This window comes from Conger conger, chromosome 19 (assembly GCF_963514075.1).
Source record: "Conger conger chromosome 19, fConCon1.1, whole genome shotgun sequence".
In the NCBI taxonomy this organism is placed as follows: Eukaryota; Metazoa; Chordata; class Actinopteri; order Anguilliformes; family Congridae; genus Conger; species Conger conger.
In genome coordinates this window covers 11,413,657-11,439,482 of record NC_083778.1, presented here as the reverse complement: position 1 = coordinate 11,439,482, position 25,826 = coordinate 11,413,657, and the positions used below count along the sequence as shown (strand labels likewise).

At 53.1% G+C, this 25,826-nt stretch overlaps 1 protein-coding gene across 3 annotated transcripts in view; it reads right to left on the bottom strand.

The window, feature by feature from the left end:
- LOC133119003 (tetraspanin-9) overlaps positions 1-25,826 on the bottom strand; it is a 165,331-nt gene that overhangs the window by 20,130 nt on the left and 119,375 nt on the right. The window contains exon 1 of one of the 3 annotated variants that reach the window (XM_061229353.1): positions 5,437-5,918. The exons of the other annotated variants lie outside the window; for them this stretch is intronic. Coding sequence (XP_061085337.1) covers positions 5,437-5,730 — 294 coding nt within the window. The 5' untranslated portion in view covers positions 5,731-5,918. Of the gene's footprint in view, positions 1-5,436; positions 5,919-25,826 lie in introns of those variants that run through there. 3 annotated transcript variants of the gene reach the window in all.

The following is a 25,826-nucleotide window of genomic DNA, read 5'->3' as shown; positions in this document are numbered from 1 at the left end:
GGAGTTTGACATCCGGTATAAGAGGAAAGTGCCATACGGCACTGTTGGGACTGAAAGGGTTAAGACTCCGCAGGTTTTAAAGTAGTGGTGCCCAGTCGTGTGCTCCGGAGGGCCGAGGGTACACAGGCTCTCACTCCAACCTGTCACCGCACCCGCCGATTTCACCAATTAACTCACCTTCAACCGGAGGGGAGGGAACTAATTAGCGAAATCAGCAGGTGCAGCGATCCTTTCCGAGACTCCCGATTGGGCGCCGGCGTTTCGGAAGCATTCGATCGCTTTTGGGAGCGTTAAACTGCAGAGGACCAGGCGACATTCCTGATCAAAAACAGACCTCAGCAGATGGATTTATGTCGTACTGCAGAACATCTCTAATCACGCAGATAAGCTGTGATAAACCTTCTACTGCACAGGACAAAACAGAACAGCAGTACTGCAGTAATAGTTTCCCGAGCACTGATCCTGGAAAACCTTTAACTGAAATCCTCCATAACCGCTATTGGCATTACATACCAAGCAGGACTTGAGGGTAGTCTTCCTCAGGCGAATTAAATCCCATCCCAACGTCTGCACAACAACCCGACTGCCATCTTCACGATTCTAATAATGTTATTGCCGGGCGGCACAGTCGGCGGTGCGTGTTTTGGAAGGCGACAGCACTGTTGGTTACAGTCAGAGATACGACGCTGCATAAAGGAGAGCGACAGACGGCTCTCTCGTACATCCGGGGAGGAAAGCAAGCTCGCCATCCGCACAGCCGTGCGTATGAAATGTGACAGAGGGGGAGCAGCCAGCTGGGTGAGGCCAAACAAACCGGAGCGAAACGCCGGCCAGAGACACACATAAAGCCGGCGGACCGGGGACGGGAGCAGCTCCCGGGGTGACGCGGCGCAGGGCTGAGCGCGCCCGATGGCAGCTCTCCATTCGCTAACGGCGCGGAGGACAGGCGGCCAGCGCCACCAATCGGGAGCGAGAGACCGAGCGGGAGACGTTAGCGCGAGTCGCCCGGCGTGTCGGCGGGGGGGGGGGTGCGGAGACGCCCTTACGGAGGCGCTGGCGGGGGAAACGTTGGCGGGTTCGACTGGCAGCGAGGGGGGGGGGGGGGGTGGGCTCAGCTGGGGAAGAGGGGTGAGTGGTGTCCTGTAGGTACAGAATACCGCCACTGTGCTAAACGGTGAAGGGACTGTGTTTCTATTGCGCTTTCATCCACAGGGCTTAACAACTGACCCATTCACACACACACACACATACACATACACACACACACACATACACATACATACACATACACACACACACACATACACATACACACACTCACATTCACACACACATACACACACTCACATTCACACACACACACACACACACACACACACACACACACACACACACACACACACACACACACACACACACACACACACACACACACACTCACTCACACGCTCTGACTCCCTAGGCAGCCGTTCATGGTACCAATCAGCTCGTCAGGGGGCAATTGGGGGTTAGGTGACTTCGAGCGAGGGCGGGGGATCGACCTGCCAGCCTTCCTGACTGCTTGACAACCGCTCTTACCTCCTGAGCTAATGTCACCCTGTACGTTTCACAACTGAAAGGCTGCCGCCTCCAAGACTGCAAACAGCAGGTCAGCCAGCGGGTTCAGCTCAGCCAGCCAGACATGATGTGTTCACACTTCTTGACAGTAAGTTTTTATTTCATATATTTTCTCATCAAAACTACCTGTAGCTACATTGCTAAGCTAGCTAGTCCGCTAATTTGTGGCTAATTGTTCTCTATAGTTGTAAAAGCTGCCGCCTGCCCCGGTGTCTTAGAGGGAAGGACGGTCTTGGGCGCGTGTGTGTGCGCAGGGCTGGCTGGCGGGAGCTGACACTCCCTCGGGGAGATGATAAAACGCTGGGCGGTGCGAAGGTGACACCCGCCCTCTGTGTGACGGATTGAAATATCCGAAGGCGATCCGTCGCCGGAGAGAAAAGCGTGGGGGAGGGAGGGAGGGAGGGACGGGCGTATATCACCCCGTGTGTCCTCACCCCGTGTCCTCGCCCCGGCGCCCGGGAGAACGCGCCGGAAAAAACGAGGCCGGGCTCGCGGCCCCGCGTAACAACGGGCCCCGCCGGGCCCCCGAGCCTCTGGGAGCGGATGAGTAACCGGGGGGGGCCACGTGAGGCGTGCGAGACCAGGACGCTTCATCACGCGGCCCGTAAAGTCAACCTTAAACACCGCTAAGTGCTGCGCGTTAAAAGCACTCACTGCCCACTCACTGCCCTGATCTGAGCGGAGCTGATGGGTTTTTAACCCAGATCGACATAATGCCGGGGGCCCCCATCCTTTCTTTCCGCGCCATTATCAACTTAATGCCGCCGCCGTGCTCGCCTGCCACCTCGTCTGTGCGCTTCTGGAGACCTGCACAAAGGGAACAATGAAAAGGCCGCGCTGTAGGAGTGAACCCAACACGGGGGATGTAGCCGCGCTAATGAGAGCTCAATTGTGCCGTGACGTCACGTCACGGTGAACGTCAGTTTAACAGGATATGAACCAGCATGAGTCACAATAACAGGGTATTAATCAGGCTAATAGATTATCAGGATGCGATGCGAAGGGTAGGACATTCTAAGTCGGTCTTCTAGAACTCAGTTGATTATGGTTAGCAGTCGTGATTGTGACATCAGCATTAGAATGTTCAGCGAGGAACATTCTAATCCCGATGACCATCACCACTGGTAATTGTAATCAACTGAGTTCGAGAAGACTGACTTAGAATGTTCAGTGAAGAACATTCTCATCGCGTGTTTGTGACCTCACAAATCACAGATATTCCATTCGGGAGTCTGCGATTAGATCTGAGAGCAGAGGCAATTTGAAAACCGTCGGCAGGCAGCGTGAGCGGGACGCGCGACGATCCGAAGCGCGAAAAACAAGTTCACCTCCCTTTCCCCCGCTCCGTTTCACCGCCCTCTGGAGCGACCGACAGACAGAGACAAAAACTCCTCTGAAGGAGCCGTCCGGGGGAGATTGGAGGGGAGGGGAGGGGGGGTGTTGAGTGAAAGTACACAGAGGACAAACAGCTCGGCTCGCGCTCGCCCCGGCCCTCGCTCGCCGGCGATATTTACGAGCGTCCCTCCCGAAAAAGCCGCGCTCCGCTCCCCGGACGCCCGTCTCCCCGTCGCGACGCGATAAAACACGCCGCCAGTGACGGTCTCGCGGGGCCGACGCGCTCCGCTCCGAGAGGGAGCCCGCGGCACGCTCCATTATTCATCCGCTCGCCGGGAACGCCAAAGGCACTTTGCCCGGACGCGGCTTTGTTTAACTTCTCTGCGCGAGGAGGGACTCGCGGCTGCAGGTGCCACGGGGCCCCGCGCCCGTGAGAGAAGAGCTGACGCGCGTTAGCCGCCGCGGCGCATTAGCGAGGCCCCGCGCCCGTGAGAGAAGAGCTGACGCGCGTTAGCCGCCGCGGCGCGCTAGTGAGGCCTCGTGCCCGTGAGAGAAGCGAACGTGTGTTAGCCAATGCGGCGTGTTAGCGTTAGCGGCTTAGCCCTGCGCTGAGGCTCACACACGGACAGTGTTGATGTCCGAACCGGGTGCGCGGGGAGGTTAGCGGGCCAAACAGGAAACACTGCGCCTTAGCGCTAATTCGGGCTAATTCCGCCGAAGTGCTCTGTACCTGAAGGGATTATCGCCGCCCCCCCCTGTTAGGCCTGATCTCCGCCTGCCGTCCGCCGCTAAGCTCCTCCAATCTGTGACGGCCCAAAGCGAAAGCGTCAGAAGCGCCTGGCTGCTCCGTCACAGCCTGGCACGATGTCATTGGCCGGCCTCTCCGCGAACAGGTCCCACCCACCCCCGCCACGTCCGCTGAGACCCGCAACCCCGGTCTCCGTCGGCGACCGTGCAAATTCAACAATCACCCCCCTCACGGACACTCAAGGTTCCCCACTCACCGCCCTTTCCAACTCCTCCAACCGCCGCGTTCGGACACGAACCCGACCCCAGCCCCGTCAGACACGGTGATAATTACCCGCCGTTGGCAGCTGGAATCTTGGCTGCCCGCTGCGATTACCCATAATCCCTCCTCCCGTCAACCCCGCCGAAATCCTCCCTCGGTAACCTGCGGCTCCCTCTCACTTTTTTACATCAGCAGGTAATTCACAGGCACGGTAAACAAGCTCACTAGGACGATCGCAGGCAGCCAGACAGCGTGCAGGAACAAGGCTCTGAGATCTGTCATTAACAACGCCTCACACAGCTACCCGACGCCAACAGACCCAGCGGGAGGCGACGGCCGCTCACACATTTCCAAAAAGGAAAAGATCACAATGGAAATCTGCAGCAAGCTGGTCTGAGCCGTGTAGTTAACACACCTCAGCGGTAGATACACTTTGAAGAGTGGGGTTATTTGGAATTGTTTCTCAGTCGGTGTTCCAGAACCGCATTGCTATAGTTACCAGTAGCGATTGTTACATCAGCATTAGAAGGTTTAGTTAAGAACATTCTAATCACATATTTGTGACCTCACACCCTTAAGGGATGAAGGGAGAAATGGAAGCTGGATCTGTGCTTATAGGATTGGTCAAAAGAACTGTGAACTCACCAATCGGACACAAGCAGGAAGTGAATGGGCACACATTACTTTCAGCATCACATTAACCAGGATCGGGGGGGTCATTTCCATTTTAATGCAGTCAGTCCAGGAAATTCAATTCCTCCTCTTTCAATTTTTCTTTGAAAAATCCTAATAGGAACTTATGAGCAGATTTCATATTTCATTTCCTGACTGAATATGATCAATGGACTAAACTGACCCCATATAACCTACACAGATGAACTCTATGCAGCTCTATGCCAGTTTCCAGTTTCAGTAGGAGTGATGAATTTAGGTCTTTCATTGGCTGAAGCCTCCACACACCTTGTTCTCAGGGCCTTGTTCTTAAATGGCCGCTGATTGAAAGGAAACCACAATTACAGTAGACACTGTGGCCCTCCAGGACTGCCGCTACAAAAAGTCCTCATGAAGTAAAAGTAAACGGGTTGTAGAGATGACCGCCTATGTGAGCAAGCAGGGCTTCAAAGGTCAAAGTTCACTGCCAAGCGCTCTGTCTGATTGGCAGACTGGGGTACAGTGAAGCTTTCTCCATCACAAGGGAAAAGTCCATGGTCGCCATGGCGCTCTCTGTTGCCATGGTACTGCGCCCTGTCGCCATGACACTCTCTGTCACCGTACCACAAATTCCATCAACAGGACAGAGCAGCCCAGTCGCCGGTGTAAACAGTCCCCAGCCCAAGAAACACATGACAGTTGGATTAAGAAACCTCAAGAGGGAAGACGGTACTTCATATCGGACAGTAAGCACTGCTGAATGGAACTGCATAGATATTGTCCACAGAACTATCCTTTAACTTTATCCCTTTAGGGGGAGTTACTTTAATATCGAGGCCGGTCAGAACTTGTGGACGGATCCTCAGCTCGCCTTCGGAACGTCTCTTCCCTGAAGCCTGTTTTTGTGGATCGGGGGAATGACACAGCCAGGCAGTCCAAAGTAAAAACGGGAGAGTTTCCCTCCGGAGCTGACGATCGCTCCTCGTCCGCGAGCGAATGTCGACGGGCCCTCGGACTTGAAAGCGCGGTCTGTCACGGCCGCTTCCCCTCGGAAAAAGACGACCGGCTTCAGCCCCGGACGGAGAGGCCTGCTTCTTGAAAGGGCGGTCAGAATTCATGGATTTTTATAGCCAAACGAGACAGCTCGGAGTAATAAAGTCCTTTAGTATCACCAGGTTCTGAGCTACAAGTGCTCCGTGGCTGTCACAGTAAACCCGGGGACTGTATTACAGGTTTAGAGCAGCTCTGCTAACGGCCTGGGGATCCGTCCGTCTGTCCGTCTGAGGATCAGGTACTTTTCTGTGCTCTGTCGATCTGGCCTGATGCAACCGAGCCAACCGAGAAGACCCAGGAGGCGGCGTCCGCACTTTCCGAGAGCGCCTCACGGGTACCGATGCACCAGGCAAGCCCGGCAGTGTAGAAAAGCGCCTGGATCCGACACAGACACTGGACCCGGGCCCGGTTCTGTCGCGACGCGGCGTGAACGCGAGCCGGGTTCTAGAAGCTACGGCGGGAGGAACCCGTTTTAGCGCCGTCTCATGAGACCTCACCGTCCGCAAGTCACGCTGGAAATTAAAATGTATTTCTGGGGCCTCGGGACATCAGGAAGGGGGGGTAAGAGACGAAAAAAAAACCCACACGAGGTACCCGCCCGGTGCCCTTGGCTGGCACCCGCGCTGGAGCCGACGTATTATTAGCCCTGTTGTCAGTTTCGCTAATGCGCTCGTATTTCACCGGTCACCAATGCACGACCGGGCGGACGGCTCGGAAAACAAGCCGCAAACACGCGCTCCGAATACAATTCCGCTGATGAATCTGTTTGTGGAGTCGTGCGCGCACGCCAAAAAAAAAAATACCCCCGGCTCGACGACGAGGATCTCCAATTCCCCCATCCGACCGTCCCCCAGAGACATCGAACCGTACCCTTGTAATCTGTCACCGGCCTCTCCCGGCCGGAGGTTCTTCTCAAATCAAAGCCCTTTCTTTGTTAGGGACGTCTTATTCGATGATGTCGCTCGTTTGTAATTACGGGGAGAAGGTTAAGCGCTGGCGTAGAGTTACGCTCCGTTACGACACCGAAGGGGGGGAAAGGAAACTCGAACGCACCCGGAATAAAAGGGAAATTGCGGTTATGAACTTCGAAATGTGAAACGTACTCCTACACTCGACGTGCACGACTGGGCCAGAGTCGGTCGCTGGCATAAACAGCCTTTGCAGTCATCTCGGGCCACGAGCACGGAAGGGGTACAGGATTTCGCTTATAAAAGATCATTTTCTTGCATTTCGAGGGCGTGAATAGATTTTTCGTAGCTATTATGCCTGTGCCAGCGACCCGTTTCCCCCACACCCTGACCTGGTCATCGTCCGTGGTCGGTTCCCACGGTTACAGGCCTTACGTCTGTGCTTGATTGTTTTATACGCTGGCGCCCGGTGATGACCTCACCGGTGACCTCACGATGCATACGGAACGCGGAACAGAGGCAGCTCCTCCAAGCAGTCTGAGAGCGGAGAGGTCCGTGGGCAGAGAGGTTGAGTGGGTGCAGTTTTACTGGCTCGGCGTGTGGTGTAGCTCTTCCACTTTCCTCCCCTTTGACAGCCTGAACGAGACCGGGAGGTGGGATTAGGTGGCCGTCGCCGCGGTTACAGGCCGACCTCGCGGAGGAGCCGATCCCGGCGCGGTCCGGCGGCCCGTAAACCTCTCTCTCAATCACGGAGTTCACCGATCCCAGCGCGGTCCCCGCTAAACGCCTCCGCTAATCACATTACGGGGTAGCGCCTGGATCTCAGCGCCTTGCAGCAGGCAGTGCAAACCAGGCTGAGCGGCTACCATTAATCCCCCCGTGCATTGTGCCAGGAATCTGTACCAACCTCCCCCCCCCCAGCCATGTTCCACATACCACAGAGGACTTTAGAGCTGGGGGCTACGAGGACAGCGGCAGCAAACGCTACAGACGTCTGTCGATGATTCAGCATTTCAGGAAGACGTGCAGAGTTGTCAAACCTCCCCCCTCAAAATATAAAAACATAAAATAGAGGTGTACTGAGACATACCTAAACATCTGTGAGACCCATTACGCTAATAGCTACGGTCTCTCCCTGCGGCATTTTCTGTTTAGGGAGAGTAAACTGAATTTGAAAGGACGGCGGTCGACAAAAGAAAGGAGCTTCTCTTGCTTAGCGGGGGCTGTGGATAGATCTCGATTAACGAGTACGTGCCACGCTACGCTACGCTGAGGCGCCGGAAAGCCTGTCGTTTTGGACAATCAAAGGCAGCGGTTGATAGCCTGCTGTTTTCACGCCCCCTTAGCTTTCTTTTTTAGCTAAGAAGACGGCGGCGTTTGAAAAAATCGTTGCGAATGGCGGGCGGATTTTCCGTCAGGAGGAGCCCACCCCCCCACGCCGCTTCGTATTGGCGCCGGGGCCCTTAATGAAGCGCGGCGTTTAATTGCGGCCCCCGCGCGCGGAAACCCGAACCCTTGGGAGGCCGATAGGGCCGCGCCAGGCTTCTCCCCGACCGGTCCCGCGGAGCGACTTTAAATCGATCTGTCCGGGAGCCAGCCAGCCAGAACCGAGAGCCACCCCTCCCCCCCCCCCCCCCCACCGCTCCCCCTCTTGTCTTTCCAACGTCCCCGCAAACTCCCGAACACAAAGTAAAACAAACACCTGAGTGGGCGGCGGAGCGAGGCGGCTGTAAAGGAGGAGAGCGTGAAGGGGCCGACAGGGCTGTTTGATCGAGGGAGGAGAGGGGGGTGCGGGCGGGGGCGGGCGGGGAGGGGGGCTTTCAATTACATACGGAGAGAGTGGTGGGGGAGTGGAGGCTACTGAACCGTGCTTACTGCCGATGCCGCTAATGCTAGTGCGTTAGCCTGTGCGACCGGCTACCACTGCACCAATCACGTCGCGTGTTAGGCTGGCACATACTCCTCAGTCGCAGAATGCAGCTTGTCACAAGCCGTACAGCAGCAGAGGAGGGGACTACATCACCTAAATCTCTTACTCTAAGGCTAATGGAAAGACGGTCTTGTTGTCAGAATGTTTGTGGGGAGAGAAAGGGGGGGGGTAACTGTTCTTGTATCCTCGAGCAAATTATCTTACCGGAGTATCTTCAGTTTGATGATACTACAAACGATAAGATGAGTGGTAGGCAGTGTACAGTAAATGTACAGACCAAAAGACCGTCTGCGCCAGGAATGCTGGGAAACGCGGTTCTATGATTGATGAGCGCGTTCAGCGCTCCGCTGAAGAAACCGAGTGTGACACGTAGGACGCGGTGAGCCGTCATCCCGTTTAAACAAGCGAGAATCTTGAAGACCGGATCGAACCCGACCACCGGCAACCCCGACGGTTTACCGCACGACTCCGAAGCCAAGATCACGCGGCTCGGAGGCCGGATCTCTCCGGAACGTTCCGACACCGCCGCAGGGGTCACGGGACGGACCCGCGACCCACCGCACCGTTCCCCCCCGGAGCCGGTCTCCAGCGTGCTGCATCATCACGATCGCCCCCGCGCGCTAATCACAGCCACACAGCGCCGGCGGCCCACGCCCGGGTCATTAATCACGGCTCGCTGGCGGCTGAGCGGATACCCAGCCTGTAAAAGCGTCCTCGCCCGCCGCCGATGACCTTGGCGAAGCTCGAGAGCCGCTGGAGCGGAGATGCCGGGCACGACTTTTATTTCCTCCGACAACAGACGCGCTGAAAGTTGGCGGGAAGACGGCGCGGGGTCTCCCGGGGAAGGCGGCAGGGGCTTGAAGGTCAACGGTGTTGACCTTCCCCCTCAGACTGATACAAGAATGGTGGCCCACTGGGATTGACATCTAATTTGGAGGGGGTGTTTTTGCGGTAGGTAGCCGTGACCAAGGTTGGCAGGTGACCACCGGTCTAACGGATGGACCAGGGGCACATCGGCGGCCCAATGAGATAAAGCAATCGAAACTCATCGAAAGAGAGTCACGCCAGGACCAACCTGCCAAAAGCGTTAATTTAATTTAAAGTCATTAAATGCGTACGAGTGAAGTTTCACAGAAAAATACTCTTCAAAAATATGAAAAAGCTCTACACGTAAAAGGCGGCATCCGATTGGAGCCTCATTCACCTCGCTATCTTTGAAACCGAACATCTCGAAAGCACTCAGACAGAACTTTGCAATTCGCAGGTTGCGATTCGTGCCGACGCTTCGTCTGCCTGCTTCAAACGGCTCGGCGGCGAGGCGCGTTCCCGGCCTCGCGGAGGGGCGGCGAAACGGAGGCGCCGAAACCGGCGTGAACGCCGATGACTCCCGAGAGGATAACATCTCCCCGCGCGTCCTCACTCCGGCACTTTCTCAGCCCCCCGGGCGCGGGGCCGCGGTGACGTGGGGCCCCTCCCACCCTCCACCGATGAGGGCGCCGAGCGAAAAGGGGAATCGATGACACCTCGCTCCGAGGGGCTTGCTGCCTGCGCGTTTACCCGATTCTCTCTTCACCCCTCCTTTCCTCAAGCTAATTAATCACCAACAGAGCGTTCAGTTCGGGGGGCGTGGAGGGCTGAATTTAAGGAGGTTCTTTGAGGAGAAGGTTACATGGGAATAATACAATGTTGGCCTTCCAGCTTGTTTTTTTAAAGTAATATACAGAACTGTGCAAAAGTCTTAGGCACCTGTATAACATTCTGTACTGGATATAATAAAAAAAAACAAGCTGGAAGGCCAACCTTGTATTGTATTTCCCATGCAACCTTCTCCTTAAAGAACCTCCTTAAAGTCAACCTCCCCCCAAACTGAACGCTCTGTTGGTAATTCATTCTTTGAAAATAATAAGATTCTTTCAAAAATAATTCAATGAAAGGTCCTAAATAAACGTACTATACATTTGATATTACATTTTAGTAATTTGGCAGAATAGTTAAAAACTGAATCAAATCAGTATTTTTTGCGACCACCCTTCGGCGTTAAAACTGCTTCACTTCTCTGAGATATAGAACTGCAGGACAGCAGCGTTGGCTAAGACAATCAGCAGGGAGGTTGTTCCAAGCATGTTGGAGAACCACTGTTCTTCTGCAGACTTTGGTTGGCTCCTTGCTTCTGATCTCAGACAGCCTTGATCAAGTTTTTATGTAAAAAGTAGTCCAGTGCTTATAGTAATATGTTACTTTAAAAAAGTTTCATACAAAAATATCTCTGTAAAATGTAATATTTTGGAAAATGAGCATTTGGAAATCTCAAATGTGTTCTTTTATACACACACACACACACACACACACACACACACACACACACAAAAAGACTTCTGCACAGTACTGTATGTCCCTGAATGTTGGGCAAAGGGTTTACAATGTTGAGCAAACGTCCCTGGCAGAACGAAATCCGAAATGTCCCACTTTGATTCATTGAACAGAACCGTGTTCGAGAGGGAGAGCCCAGCTCGATTAGCCCGTTAGCCTGCTCGTTAGCCCGTTAGCCTGCTCGTTAGCCCGTTAGCCTGCTCGTTAGCCCGTTAGGCAGCACAAAGTGAAGGGGCAATTGGGCACATTGGCTGGGAGATAGCCGGGTGACTCTCCCTCCTTCCCTCCCTCCCTCTATTCCTCCCTCTTTCTCTCCCTCCCTCCCCCTCTTCCTCAGCAGAGCTCCGGTGTGTCTGCTAGGGGCGAGGGAGCAAAGCCTACGCACTCAAACACACACACGAGCACTATCACAGCAAAACACACGGAGAACGTCCGTGTCTCTAAATACACATTCGCCGTCCGTTTCTCGCTCAAACACACACAGGCAGACAGACTCAAACACACGCTATTCTCCCTCGCACACACACACACACACATTCTCTCTCGCGGACAGACACAAACACACACTCGCCCTCCCTCTCAGGCTCTCCGATCCATACACACGCCGACAGCTGAATCTACAGCGTTGTCCTCTTCGCTAAAAACGACCCTCCTCGCTACGATTAGCAGCTTTATAGCACCGGAGTCACTCCGCAACAGCCCGGCGCTCTCCAGATACGTGCGGAATGGGAAACCATAGGTAGAGGCAGGGAGGAGAAGAAAAAGAGGCAGAACTAAATCAATGAATTCACAGAAGGCATTTGTATTCATCGAGCTCCGGAGGTTGCGGGCGTTTCGCCCCCCCCCTTTAGAAACGCTGACGGGAGCAGACGCGCCCGTCTTTTTCCACGCGCGGACGTTATTAACCCCCGCTTTAATAGAATTAGAGAGACAAAGGGAACGAGCGGGGGGGAAAACGGAATCGCGGCAAATCCGCAGTCCCCGCGCAGGGGCCTACGGCGTGACCGGACTGCAGGAGGAGCGGGGGAAGGCCGAGAGAAAAAAAAAACACATCGAATTATCGTTTTTTTTTTTTTTTCGATGACGCAGGTTCCCCCGAGGCCGGGCTCAGATGCATGCTGGGACGCGTGTCCCTCGGAGGCGGGCGGCTCGACCCCAGCGCCTGTTGGACAGGCTTCCTCCCGACCGCGGCGGCGGCTCATCTGTATTCTCGGCCGCCCGCCAGCGCTTCCATTACCGGCCCCGCGTCCGCTCCCCTCTCCGTCTTTAATGTTCCCCCCCCGGAGAGGCCCGGGCCCGGGACGAGACACGACGCTTCACCCCCGTGCCGGCGTGGGACGGCCGCTCGCCTAGCCGCTAAAGCGAAGCCCTCCTCAACCCCACATTGAGTCTAATCAACCGCAAGTCCCTTTGGATAACAGCGTCAGCTAAATGACTGTAATGTCACGTGATGCCTGTGGTCTTTGCATCCTGACCTATAGCCTCAGCTGGGGTTAAATGCTGCAGGAGATGCAGTGAAATGTGGCGGACTGAGTTGAACGTACATCGCTGAACATTACATTACATTAATGGCAGTTGGCAGACGCTCTTATTGACGTACAGTTGATTAGACTAAGCAGGAGACAATCCTCCCCTGGAGCAATGCAGGGTTAAGGGCCTTGCTCAAGGGCCCAACGGCTGCGTGGATCTTATTGTGGCTACACCGGGGATCGAACCTCCGACCTTGTGGGTGCCTGTCATGTACCTTAACCACTACGCTGCAGGCCGCCCAGGTTAAATGCTACAGGAAATGAAATGTGGCGGACTGAGTGGAGCATACATCTCTGAGCATACAGCGCTCTGCGTCTTCATCGGCATCTTTAGCACCAGGGCCTATGGGAGGGAGGGTGTGACTCCCTGTATTCCCTCGTCTCACCAGCTCTTAGTCACACTGAACTGTATTCATCTGCTCCTCTCAAGCTGCTAACGTGCGTTTCTCTTGCCGTGCGACCACACAGAACATTCCTCACACCCTCCCAAGACCTGGCACTTTATTTCAGACCCCGGTGGACACGGTCTTTGGTTTTCACCTCGAGAGAAAACGCATTCCACTTCGCTCAAAGCCACGCCGCAAGGGACAGGTTCAAAAAAACGATTCCGTCTTTGACCCAAGTCTGCCGGCAGAGGGAGAGACGGGGCAAGGGAAGTCGGGAGACGGAGAGGCCATCGAGAGAACGGCCTGAAAATGTAAGAAGGGCTTCATCGAGGACACTCGACAGCAGCACGGCACAGTCGTCGGGGGAGTAGTGGAGCGAACGATTGAAGGGTCAGTGGACCACCAGAAGACCGGAGGGAACGGATCGATGCTAATTGGATTTGTTTCAAGACCGATGGTTTGAAAAAAACCGACGGCACGGCGTCTGTACACAACGCTGACGAGCTATTTCCGCAGCGGAGAGCACCTCGTAGCACAGCTCAACTTTAGAGGTGAGCTCCGACACACATACTGTAACACGTCTATGCTGCTGGCACCAGAGCCGGTCTAGCCGGTATAACTCTTCTATGGTCATCTCAGCAAATGGGCCAAGAGCTAATCTGGCCCATATAACACGTCTATGGTCATCTTAGCAAGTGGCACCAGAGCAACTCTGGCCCGTATAATACGTCTCTGGTAATCTCAGCTAATGGGCCCAGAGCCACTCTGGCCCATATAACACGTCTATGGTCATCTTAGCAAGTGGCACCAGAGCAACTCTGGCCCATAAAATACGTCTATGGTAATCTCAGCTAATGGGCCCAGAGCCACTCTGACCCATATAACACATCTATGGTCATCTCAACTAGTGGCACCAGAGTGGTATCTCTCTGTGGGGGGTTGGCATTCCCAGTCCGGAGCAGAGATCGGACACTGGATCAAAGGGAAAGCCAGAATGCGAGACTGACACCAGAGACAATCGGAGAGGCACGGCACTCCAGCACACAGTGAAAATGTCAACCCCTTAACAGCGCTCTTCAATAAATGAAGCCGGACCTTAACCTTTCCCTCTCCGCCATCTGCACTGGCCTAAAGGCAGGAAGCCGCATCTCCATTTAAAATACGGTACAAGGCCGTCTAGTCTTACCTCCCGTAAATCATTACACTTATGAGATGCACGCAGCGATATAAACCATGTTTGACCTTAAGAATTCAAAAGAGCACCAGTTCTCAGAAATGCAGGAAGTCAAATATTTAGGACACTTTTTGGCAGCTTCTTCAAGCCAGCATCCAGGAGCAATTATGTTCCCCCCTCCATTTCAGGCTCTCAAACCTCCGACTTCAAAGGGCAAGACTTCAATCGCAATTCATGACTAGGAGGCTAATTATATGATTCTGGGCCTTTGAAATGTGCCTGCGATTTGTTTACTTGGCCAGATAACATGCAGAGTGTTCTCGCCCCAGTGCATGCTGGCCGACGTAGGCAGAGAGACGGTGAGGACAAGAGGAAGTAAAAACGGACACACCTGCATGGACATACACAGATACGCACACACACACATGTAGGTGCATACAGACACACACACACACACACACACACACACACACACTTGCACAGACATACACACATGCACACACACACACAAGCACACAGGTACGTAGGTGCACACACACACTCACATTCAAACAGAGTGTACAAAGGCTACAACACTTCTAAGACTATTATGTGTCCTTAAACAGATCGTCCCTTTGCAATGACATTAGCATATCAGGACAGAGAGAGACAGTTGCCAAAAACTGCAACTTAATATTCCACCAACCGTCAATCTGTAAAAACAGAAAGCTGGCGCTGAAACAGAAAGTTTGCGTGTAGAATGTCAGCGGACAGATGTATTCCGAGGCCCGGAAGCAAACGGTATTCCCAAACCGAGCCCGGGATGGTTAGAGGCGCCGTGCATTCGGGAGGGGCTCTGAAGAGACCCTGGGAGAAGTGGGAAAACATTCCCCGGGGTTATCGGCCCCCAGTGCCCGGAATCCGCTTCGCTATTATCAGCGGTGAGTCGCTGCAGCGAGTAGGTGCGAGAAGCGCTTAGCAAGCCGGGGAGTGAGGGGTCTGCGGAGAGCAGGGGGGGTTGCAGGCGCGGCCCCGCCTCCCGCCGCGGCCCCTTGGCGGTAATCTCACCGGGCGCCGGAGTGGAACGGGCGTGTCCCGCGTCCCGTGTCCTGCCCCAAGCGGTCCGAGCGGTACACGTGCCCCCCTCCGCCGACCCCGCTCCCAAAATAGGGAGAGGGGGGCCCCCTGGAGACGGGGCCGGGACAGGACGGGCCTCTCGGGTCACCTCCGCTGACGTCACGCCCGTGGGAACGCTCCAGAGGTGACACGTCCCCAAAGAAGGAGGGTCCGTTAACCCGCGGCCGATTGGCTTACCGTGTACGCGATTAATTAGGATGGAGATGACAGTTTTCTGACTGCCTGGCAGATTTAATGAGGTGATGTGCATCTGTCAGCGTGTTCGGCGCGGGAGTTCTGGAGCTCTGGAGGACGGGCAGGGAGCCGGGTTGTTTTGGGGTTTACTGCTGCGGAATAATCAGTCTGAGGGACTGGCGGCCACGCCGCTTGGTGAGATCGTGACTCACTCTGTGTGCGTACGTGTTTGTGCGTAGTGTGTGTGTGTGTGTGTGTATGTGTGTGTGTGTGTGTGTGTGTGTGTGTGTGTGTGTGTGTGTGTGTGTGTATATGTGTAGCGGGTGTATGCGTAATGTATGTGTGTGTGGTGTGTGTATAATGTGTGTGTGTCTGTGTGTACATGTAGCAGGTGTATACATAATATGTGTGTGGGTGTGGTGTGTGAATAATGTATAATGTGTGTGTGAGATGTGAGTGTATACGTGAGCGTGTGTGTGAGTAATATCCTGGTGTGTATGTGTGTGTATAACGTGTGTGTGTGTGTGTATGATGTGAGTGCATACGTGAGCGTGTGTGTGTGAGTAAGACCCCGGTGTGTATCTGCATACGTGAGTGTGTGTGTGAGTAAGACCCCGGTGTGTATCTGCATACGTGAGTGTGTGAGTAAGACCCCAGTGTGTATGTGTGTGTATAATGTGTGTGTGTGAGTAAGATCCCGGTGTGTATGTGTGTGTATAATGTGTGTGTGTGTGTGTGTGTGATGTGAGTGCATACGTGAGCGTGTGTGTGAGTAATATCCTGGTGTGTATGTGTGTGTATAACGTGTGTGTGTATGTATGATGTGAGTGCATACGTGAGCGTGTGTGTGAGTAATATCTTGGTGTGTATGTGTGTGTATAATGTGTGTGTGTGTGTATAATGTGTGTGTGTGTGTGTGTATAATGTGTGTGTGTGTGAGTAAGACCCCGGTGTGTATGTGTGTGTATAATGTGTGTGTGTGAGTAAGACCCCGGTGTGTATCTGCATACGTGAGTGTGTGTGAGTAAGACCCCGGTGTGTATCAGCGAGCGCGCTCCTCCCTGTGCCTACACGTATTGACGCCGCGCTGCCCCTGCCTGCCGGGCGTTAGTGTGCTCTGAGAACAGCAGCGCTCCAACGCAGCGTCCCAGCCTTCATCTCTGCTCAGCGCGGACCTGCGCGGGAGGAGCGCACTAAAAATAGTGGGTGCCGGGCAGAGACTCATTACCGCCCACTCGCCGTACACACCGACAGCGGCGTCTGTCAAGGAGTCAAGGGCGTCAATACGGACCGCCAGGTCCGGCCCAATTAAACCACGTCCCCGCGGAACCCGCCGGAAAGGCCGCGCTCTCGGCAAGCCGGCCGCAGGCTACGTCAGCTTCGGCTACGCTGCTACGGCAAACAGGCTAGCTAGAGCCTGGTGTGACTCCGCACTGATCCCAGAACAGCTGTAGGCCGGGGTTACGCCCGCAGCTTCTCATTTATAGTTAATGGGCTCTGCCATGTGACCCGGCCATCTGGAGACTGATCCCAGAACAGTTCTATTTCAGCCAGCGCTGGAAAGGGCCTATTTTTCCACTGGGGTTGGGGTGGGGGGGGAGGGGGGTATCAACAAATGACAGACTGCGTTTAATTGTTAAAAAATGAAAGGGCAGCCCTGAGAATCTATAAAGCCACTGTGGAATCACGCAGGGACTGGAATTTATTTTGTTTTTTGAGATTAAATATTGATAGACCCTAATGGGAGTGCCATTTTTGAGGATGAAAGCTTGATTGCAGTGTTTTATTCCTCATATTTTATCATTTATTTTATCCCCTCATTTACGCACCGCCGAGGGGATCTGCTATCGAACACTGTGCGCAGATCGCACTGAATGCGCGCGGCAAGGCTTTTTTTAAACATTTTTCTTTTTTACTTGTTCTCATTAAATCCCTGTCAAAAATAAAATAGCAAACAAAGAGAGGGAGTGTTTCTGTATCCGCGGGTCACCAGAGACAATGTTGTCAGCCTCACGTCTTTATTTGGAGAGCACCGGCAGGGCTGTGAGTGAATTTAACCCCTGTGAACCCCACCGGCAGTGTGTGGGAGGTCTGGGTAAACTTGAGGTCAGTAAAAACTGGCGTCACTCTGGCATGTCTATGGTCATCTCAGCTAGTCACACGAGAGCCACTCTGGCTTGTATAACACATCTATGGTCTTCTCAGCTCGTGGCACCAGAGCCACTTTGGCGCATATCTATGGTCATCTCAGCTTGTGGCACCAGAGCCACTCTGGCTTGTATAACACATCTATGGTCATCTCAGCTTGTGGCACCAGAGCCACTCTGGCGCATATCTATGGTCATCTCAGCTTGTGGCACCAGAGCCACTCTGGCGCATATCTATGGTCATCTCAGCTTGTGGCACCAGAGCCACTCTGGCGCATATCTATGGTCATCTCAGCTCGTGGCACCAGATAGCATCTCTCAGGTCATGTGGAGTCCAGCCAGCAGCTCAGCTGAGTCAGTTATATATAGTCCCAGGCTGGGACAGGAAGGGGACAGAGGGGCTCTTATTGGGGGCTGTGTTAGCGCCCCTGCCGCAGGCCTCTCTCAGCTGGAGGTGACCGGATGGCTTGAATGTCCAAACTTTTATTTTTACAACCTTTGAAGAGACCAACGGAACGCCACTCATGTGTCTGCCAATATTTGGATTTGGCGTGCGTGTGTGTGCGTGTGTGTGTGTGTGTGTGTGTGGGTGGGCTCTCTGCAATCGCTTATTTCTCAACCTTTAACAGGTTTGAAGTCAAAGGAGGCCCTGTCTAAAAAGAGACCCGCGGTCGTCGACATCCTGTCCACGGACGCAGATTGGGGTGAGTCGGGGGTTAAAGCCGGGCTTAGTTCTCGGGTCACGGAGGGGCGGCGGGGCTTATTTTCCGGAAGGATCCGCCAGCCCTTGGCAGACGGCTGAAGGGCGCAGACGCGGAGACGCGCGGGGGGCCCCGTCAGCTGACCGCCATTCCATTCGCCTCATGGCCCCCATGATGACAAAATGGCCGCCTTTTATGTCCAGGGCTATAAGGCGAATAAAGTCACATTGGAACCAAACGCGGCGGAGGGTGTATTTTTAACCCCGCGGGCCAGGAGAGTTAGAGTCGCTTTAAATATCGCTGAGGCCCCCAGGTCCGTCCGCTCGTTTGACGGTAATTGAGTTTGAAAGCCCCGGCGATTTCGAGCCGGGGGGATATATATATATATATATATCCCAGCATGCACCTTGCTATCGGCGTGGAGAAGCGGTTCAAGGGAGACCGCGTCCGTTTGGGGGAGGGGACCTTAATCTCTCCTGGGAGAGAGGAGAAATGAAGATGTAAAATGGAAGCGCGTGTGGGTAGTGACACACGGCAGTGAGCGAGTTGGACGAATAATACTCTCCGCCATCGTCTCCGCTCACTGGGAATATGCGTTTTCAGTACGGCCGGCCGGCTTCAAAAAGCCCGAATCATCTCCAATTAAAAGCATTTCTCACGCGCTTTCAAATTTTTTGCGCAAGGTTTTATTTTTAAACGTTTTCATCTCCAACGAATTCTCTCTTTGCGTATTATGCTCCAGTCAAATTCCTTGATTGATGACTTTTTTTTTTACAAAACCCGAAGAACGTTTCCATTAAAAATTTGCAGGCTTACTTACTGAAAATTAACTGACTTTCAATACATCACAGGCTTCATTAGTTTTTTTTAATATTCGTTTTTATTATTCATTTTTTGATTTATTTCTTTTTCATTCGGTTTTCTGGGCAGGATTATTCCATAAACAGTGGAACAGAGGAACTCCTCCAGTGAAGTTTAGCCTTTTTTTTTTGTTGTCGTTTTAAATCCAAACAACCCGGTCGGGTTTGAAGCCCACAACCATCTGGGTGAGGGCTTCCCTCTCCATATACGGCCCCGGAAAAACTCCCTCCCCCTCCCGTGACTCCCGTCCCCCCGGACAGCAGGCTCGGAGACGGCGTGGGCGTTCAGCCGCTAGCCGTATCCGCCTTTGTGAATGAATTAACCGAGCTGTGTGATAAACATGACCGTATCCGCCATCTGGGCAGAGTGGACCACGACTCGACCGCACCGCGAGTGTCATGGAGATAAACGATGACATCACGCCGCGTGTGCGTGTGCGATGGATGAGCCACGCGGTCGCCATGGATACCACCGCGGGCGCACGGCACGGACAGGGTCCCGGGGAGACGCGGGGGGCCTCTTTAAAGATGCGTTCGGTTCACCTGCGTCCTCGCTAAACGAGCGCGCCGCGCTAGCGTCACAAGGGCTCCTCTACGCGTGCGGGCGGGAAGCCGGCGTGGTCGAAAGATGGCATGGGCTAGAGCATTATTATAATAACACCAAAATGTACTAGTAACACCAAAATGTACCAGTAACACCAAAATGCACGGGGAACATCAAAAAGTACCAGTAACACCAAAATGCCCTAGTAACACCAAAATGTACGGGGAACATCAAAAAGTACCAGTAACACCAAAATGCCCTGGGTAACATTAAAAAGTACAAGTCACATTACATTACATTACATTACATTACATTGGCATTTGGCTGACGCTCTTATCCAGAGCAACGTACAGTTGTTTAGACTAAGCAGGAGACAATCCTCCCCTGGAGCAATGCAGGGTTAAGGGCCTTGCTCAAGGGCCCAACGGCTGTGTGGATCTCATTGTGGCTACACCGGGGATCGAACCACCGACCTTGTGTGTCCCAGTCATTTACCTTAACCACTACGCTACAGGCCACCCCATAACTGGTAACACCAAAATGCCCCAGGTAACACCAAAAAGTACCAGTAACACCAAAATGCCCTGGTAACACCAAAAAGTACCAGTAACACCAAAAGGCCCTGGTAGCATCAAAAGACCAGGTAATGACACTTCTCTTCGTTTACCAGCAGACCTTAAACAGGAGCATACACACCCCAGAGAAGCGCATAGCGCAGTCCGCAGGGCACTTACTCTCAGCCACATAAGAGCTCCCCTGCCTTGGCACCTCCTGTGATCCGTGCTTTACATTACACTCTAGCCATTTAGCAGATGCTCTTACCCAGAGCAAATTAGCCAATTTACTCATTTTACACCGCATCCATTTATACTGCGCGATCTATTCTGAGGCAGGCCGGGCTATGCGTCTCGCTCAAGGGTACGAGGGCTACGCGGAAACTGACCCTGAGACTTTTAGGACACCAGCCCACACCCCGAAACTTCAGACCATCTCGGTGCCTCACCCTATCCACTTCATATCCCGCCCCAAACAAGAAATAATAAAGGAAAGGAGGGCGGAAATATCTGCTCTCCTTGGGGGAAAAAACAAAATAAATTGCTTCGGCTCCATTCTGCGCAGCGAACCGACCTTTAGCAGCCTTCAGAAATGAGACGCAGGCTCCCTGTGAGGAGCTGTGGGTACGGTGTGGAGGTTGGGGTCGGTTCTCAGTGCGCTGAGTGCTAAAAAGTGGATTCGACCCATTCTGGAGACACGCCAGCGGTTTAACTCTCCCTGTCCGTCGCTACGGAAACGTTCCCCGGTGGGTGCTGACAGGCGCGGGGGGGGGGGGGGGGGGAGGGGAGTGGGGGGTGGGGGCACTCCTCGACGTCAGAGATAATCCCGCCGTTGTTCTGTCTTCTCCGGGAGGAGCTGGAGCCCCCTCAGATAAGAGACCCGTCTCTGTCGAGGTGCCAGTCCGATTCTGCCGTCCTGACCTGACCTTATCTGTGCCGCTAGTTTGTTCCTTTTTTTTTTTTTTTCTGTGATGGGGGGGTGGGGGGTTGTGTGCTGCATCTTAACTCATTACCCCAGCTTCGCCTGCTCCGCCGATAACACAGAAACACAAAAGAGCAGAAGAATCCCGACATTTTAATACCCCAGCCCCGGTGCGGGTCTCCTGCACAGATACCGCTGTCGTAAATCCAGGGAGCGGATCGGGACGCCGTGGATTAACCCCCGGCTAATCTAATTATTAATTAGCCTTTCAGCCGGAAGCGCTCAAGAATAACAACGAATTAGAGCAGCCCTTTTATTTCCACGAACCGCTTTGTTTCCGTGTTTCTTTCCAACATCCCTGCTCCTTAACCCTTTGGACAGTAGGTGTTCTGGAATGTTTTTCCAGAAATTCTACAATCCGTGTTCTAGAACCCCATTCAGCAGTTCAACGGGCAGTGTTCTAGAACCCCGTTGCCGTCAGTTACCAGCGGTGATTGTGACATCAGCATTAGAATGTTCAGTTAAGCACTTAAAAACCCTGCAGGCCGAGACCCCTCCTGCCGTAGTCAAGACGACCGGACGCCCAATCCGTCGATGTTATCGTCAGAGACAATCTGGATTTTGGTCTGTTTCCGTAGCATTTGTAAACCAGTCTGAGAAAAGTATTATTAGACGTATTTATTTTATTCACTCTGAACAAAATAAATATGACTTAATCATAATTTCATCCCCCGTAACCCGGGACCGAACAGACTGTGCAAAACCTGGCAAAAAAAATAATAATAACAAAAATGTGAAAATAAGAAAACCCCCACCACCACCACACAGCACCGCAGGCTTGATTGAATTTAATCAGCTCTTGTAGACGGCTTGTTATCCAGCAAGAGCAGTGCGGAGCACAATTCTCAAACAACGCACACTTCTATGCAAAATCAACCTAATCAAAAGATTAAAAGGGCCTACGGTCTCTCATTTTCTTCCGCAGCGAGACGGTGTGTGCTAGCGACGCCCGCGCATACTAACCCCGAATTCCGCTCCGTTTACATTTCCTTAGATTTCATCCCAAAACATGAGGGGAAATCTCCACGCTGTGGGAGCGGTGGAGCCGTCGCCCGCTCCGTGCGGGCTCAGCACGATACGTCCCGGAGCGCATGACTGATGAAACGGAGCGGAAATGATGCACAGAGGCTGTAGAACCGAAAAACGGGAACCTGGCGGGGTCGCACAATGTGAGCGAAATGAGCAATATGCGACAACGTTGTCAAATATTGCATTGACGATATGATAAACAAATATTGAAGTGTGCAGTTCTAATGTGTTCCTGCTTTAGGTACACTGCTAACATAGACCCCAGACAATGAATAGCCTGTGCCCACTGAATAAATACATTATTTCCCACATGCTTTTATTGAGCAAATTGCACATGGACGACCAATCAATTTAACAGCGCAGCAATTTAGCCGGTGATATTGCTTGTCGTGAACGGCGCCTCTGTCGAAGGCAGCGAGCGGAATGTAGAAGAGCATCTCTGGGAACGGATTGCCCAGAGCCGGGACGGTCGCCCGCGGAGACGAGGCCAGACATCTGCCGTGGCGAAAAAGAAAGATGGGTAGCGAACGGGGACCTCCGAGCGAATGAATGTTTAAAATCTTGGGTATGAGAACGTTAATGACTTTATGTAATAGTTTCATCTGCTAGCCCCCCGCCCCCCATCTGTTCCGTCTCTGTGGGTGAGAGGGAACCTGTTTTACTTTCGGAGATTTCTGAAGGGGATGTGTGAGTGTGTGAGTGTGTGTGTGTGTGTGCGTGTGTCTGTGTGTGTGTGTGTGTGTGTGTGAGAGTGCATGTGTGTGTGTGTCTGTGTGTACATTTGTGCCAGTGTGTGTGTGTGTGTGTGCACCAATGAGTGTGCGTGTGAGAGTGTGTGTGTGTGAGTGTGTGAGTGTGTGTGTGAGTGAGTGAGTGAGTGAGTGAGTGAGTGAGTGAGTGAGTGAGTGAGTGAGTGAGTGTGTGTGTGTGAGTGTGTGTGTGAGTGTGAGAGTGTGTGAGTGTGTGTGAGTGTGTGTGTGAGTGTGTGTGTGAGTGTGTGTGAGTGTGTGAGTGTGTGTGAGTGAGTATGTGTGTGTGTGAGTGTGTGAGAGTGTGTGAGTGTGAGTGTGAGTGTGTGTGTGAGTGTGAGTGTGAGTATGAGTGTGAGTGTGAGTGTGTGTGTGAGTGAGTGAGTGTGTGAGTGTGAGTGTGAGTGTGTGTGTGAGTGTGAGTGTGAGTGTGAGTGTGAGTGTGAGTGTTTGTGTGAGTGTGTGTGTGAGTGTGAGTGTGAGTGTGTGTGTGAGTGTGAGTGTGAGTGTGAGTGTGTGAGTGTGTGAGTGTGAGTGTGTGAGTGTGTGAGTGTGAGTGTGTGAGTGAGTGTGTGAGTGTGAGTGTGTGAGTGTGTGAGTAGGGGGATGGACTCTAAACTGCAGAGTGGGAGGTGCAGGCAGTAGCTGAGTGCAGGGAGCATCGTTACTCAGACTCACTACTGAAAAGACAAAAAGGGGGAAAAAGGGGGATTATGCAGATCGGTGCGGCCTGAGGACGGGGCCCCGGCACGGCGGGCGGCGGTAACCGGCGGTAAAAGCCGGAGCGAGCGGCGGGGGCGGCGTGTCATTCCGGCCTCCCGTCGGGAGCGGAAGGGTCGCCCGGCGGGATGCCGGAGCGCCGGGAATGAGCCGGGAACGAATGATCCCAAACTGATCACAACCCCCCGCCTCGCCGCTTAAACATGCCGGATGCGTCTTCCGTGACACAACCCCCACCTACCCCCCCCCGCTGTCTAAAAGTTAGCCTCGCATATGCTCGGATAAAGAATTCTGTTTAAACTCCGCACGGATAATTCCGCATAAATAAGAAATAAAACCCGAGCCAGGCAGAGCGGCAGTGACCTTGGGTAGGCGGGCATGGTAGGGGGTGCTTTTATTGCGCTCGTTTTCTCCATTTTCACGACCCCCTTCCTGGGGTGTAGGGGCCTCAACCTCGGCCTCCAAACCGCTGCAGCGGAAGCGTGTCACCTTTGACCCGGAGAGTCACGAACTTTGACCTTCAGCTCTAAATCCGGCCCTGGTTTTCTTTCCTCCCGGGTAATTAGTGCTACCGATTGGCCCAGACCGTCTTCGCACCTGACTGTCAGGTGAAGGGAGGGTGGAAAACCCTCAGTTCTCCACCCCTGGAGGACCGTGAGTCGCTGATCCCCGCTCTAAGCCCTCTCAAAGCCCCATTCCGCTCTAAAGCCGCGATTCTCAAGCCCTGGGGGACCCCCTGAGTGAGCTGGTTCGGTTCCAACCGAAAATCGCACTCCCAGAATTTTAACAAGCTCTTAATTTCTCTTAATTATGCTTCTCGTGTTTTGAGGGATCGGCCGCTTAAGCCACGCCGTGTCAGAAATAACTCCGCAAGCCGCGAAGAGTAACGTCCCCGTACTCGCACCTTGCTATACTGCGAACGGCTACATAAAGGGAGGTGCAGACTTTTTTTAAATGATCAAATGAAAGACTGCGGTGAATCACCAGGCTCCTGACTAATGAAAGCGAGGACATCTGGCCATTAAAGCTAACCGTTTGGTAATAGGCCAAACCTGCATTGTGTTAATAGGATTAAGAAACAAATTCTGAAAGAACCGTTTTTTTTCAACAAGCTTAATTGAGCAGGAGAGTCGTTGGAATGAAGACCAGCACACACAGGGGTCCAAAGGGCCGACTGAACTAAAAAAGCTCCAGTAGCCAGGCTATCAGTGTGTTTGTGGGCAGGATGCTTCAGGTCCGGCGGCCATTTTGGATCTCTGACATAAGCAGGCAGGACCTGTGACCCAGCTATACACTCAGTGAGCACTTCATGAGGTTTTTCTTTTACTTTTTTCATTACTAATTGGTCTTCTGCTGCTGCAGCCAGTCCACCGAAGAGGTTTGACACTTTGTGTGTTCAGAGATGCTCTTCTGCACACTACTGTTGTAATGCGTGGTTATTTGCCTTACTGTCACCTTCCTGTCAGCTTTGACCAGTTTGGCCCTTCCCTCTGACCTCGCTCAAACTCTACAGACTGCAAACTCTAAAGACTGTTGTGCATGAAAATCCCAGGAGATCAGCAGTTTCTCAGATACTCAAACCACCCTGTCTGGCACCAACAATCAATCCACGGTCAAAGTCAGTTAGATAACTTTTCTTCCCCATTCTGACATTTGGTGTGAAAAACAGCTGAACCTCTTGACCACGTCTGTACGCTTTATGCATTTAGTTGCTGCCACGCGGTCGGCTGATTAAATATTCGCATTAACAGACAGGTCTACCTAATAAAGTGCTCACCGAGTGCAGACACACAATGTTACAACCCTGCTAACGTGGCGTTTAATCAGCCGTTCAACTCAACGTCCTCGATCGGCCGCTTCTCTCCACACGGGTGACAAGAGCGTTGGATATCGGCGCGATTAAAAACCCTGACAGCGCAAAAATCAAGAACTTCAAACAGAAATTCCCCCTAGTCCTCAAGCGACCCCGCGCTAGCATAGCGTCAGAAGTAATTGCTCTGTCGTCGCATAGACATCAACGCTCTCCCGACTACAATCGAGAACCGTAAGCCTGGAACACGTGTTTTCCCACTCAATTATACGAACATGTAATTACGGCGTTTGGGTTAAGCGGGCAATCTGGGACAGTCGCTTTTCACACTTCAGCACGAGAGGTCTTTAAATATGAATGGCGCCCGGCGTACGGAACGCGCATACAAAACCGACCGCCGCGCATTTGAATTGCAAAAGCCGCGGCGGATGAAAAATTAATCTCACGCCGCGCTTTTATTTGGCTAAAAAGAAGCCCC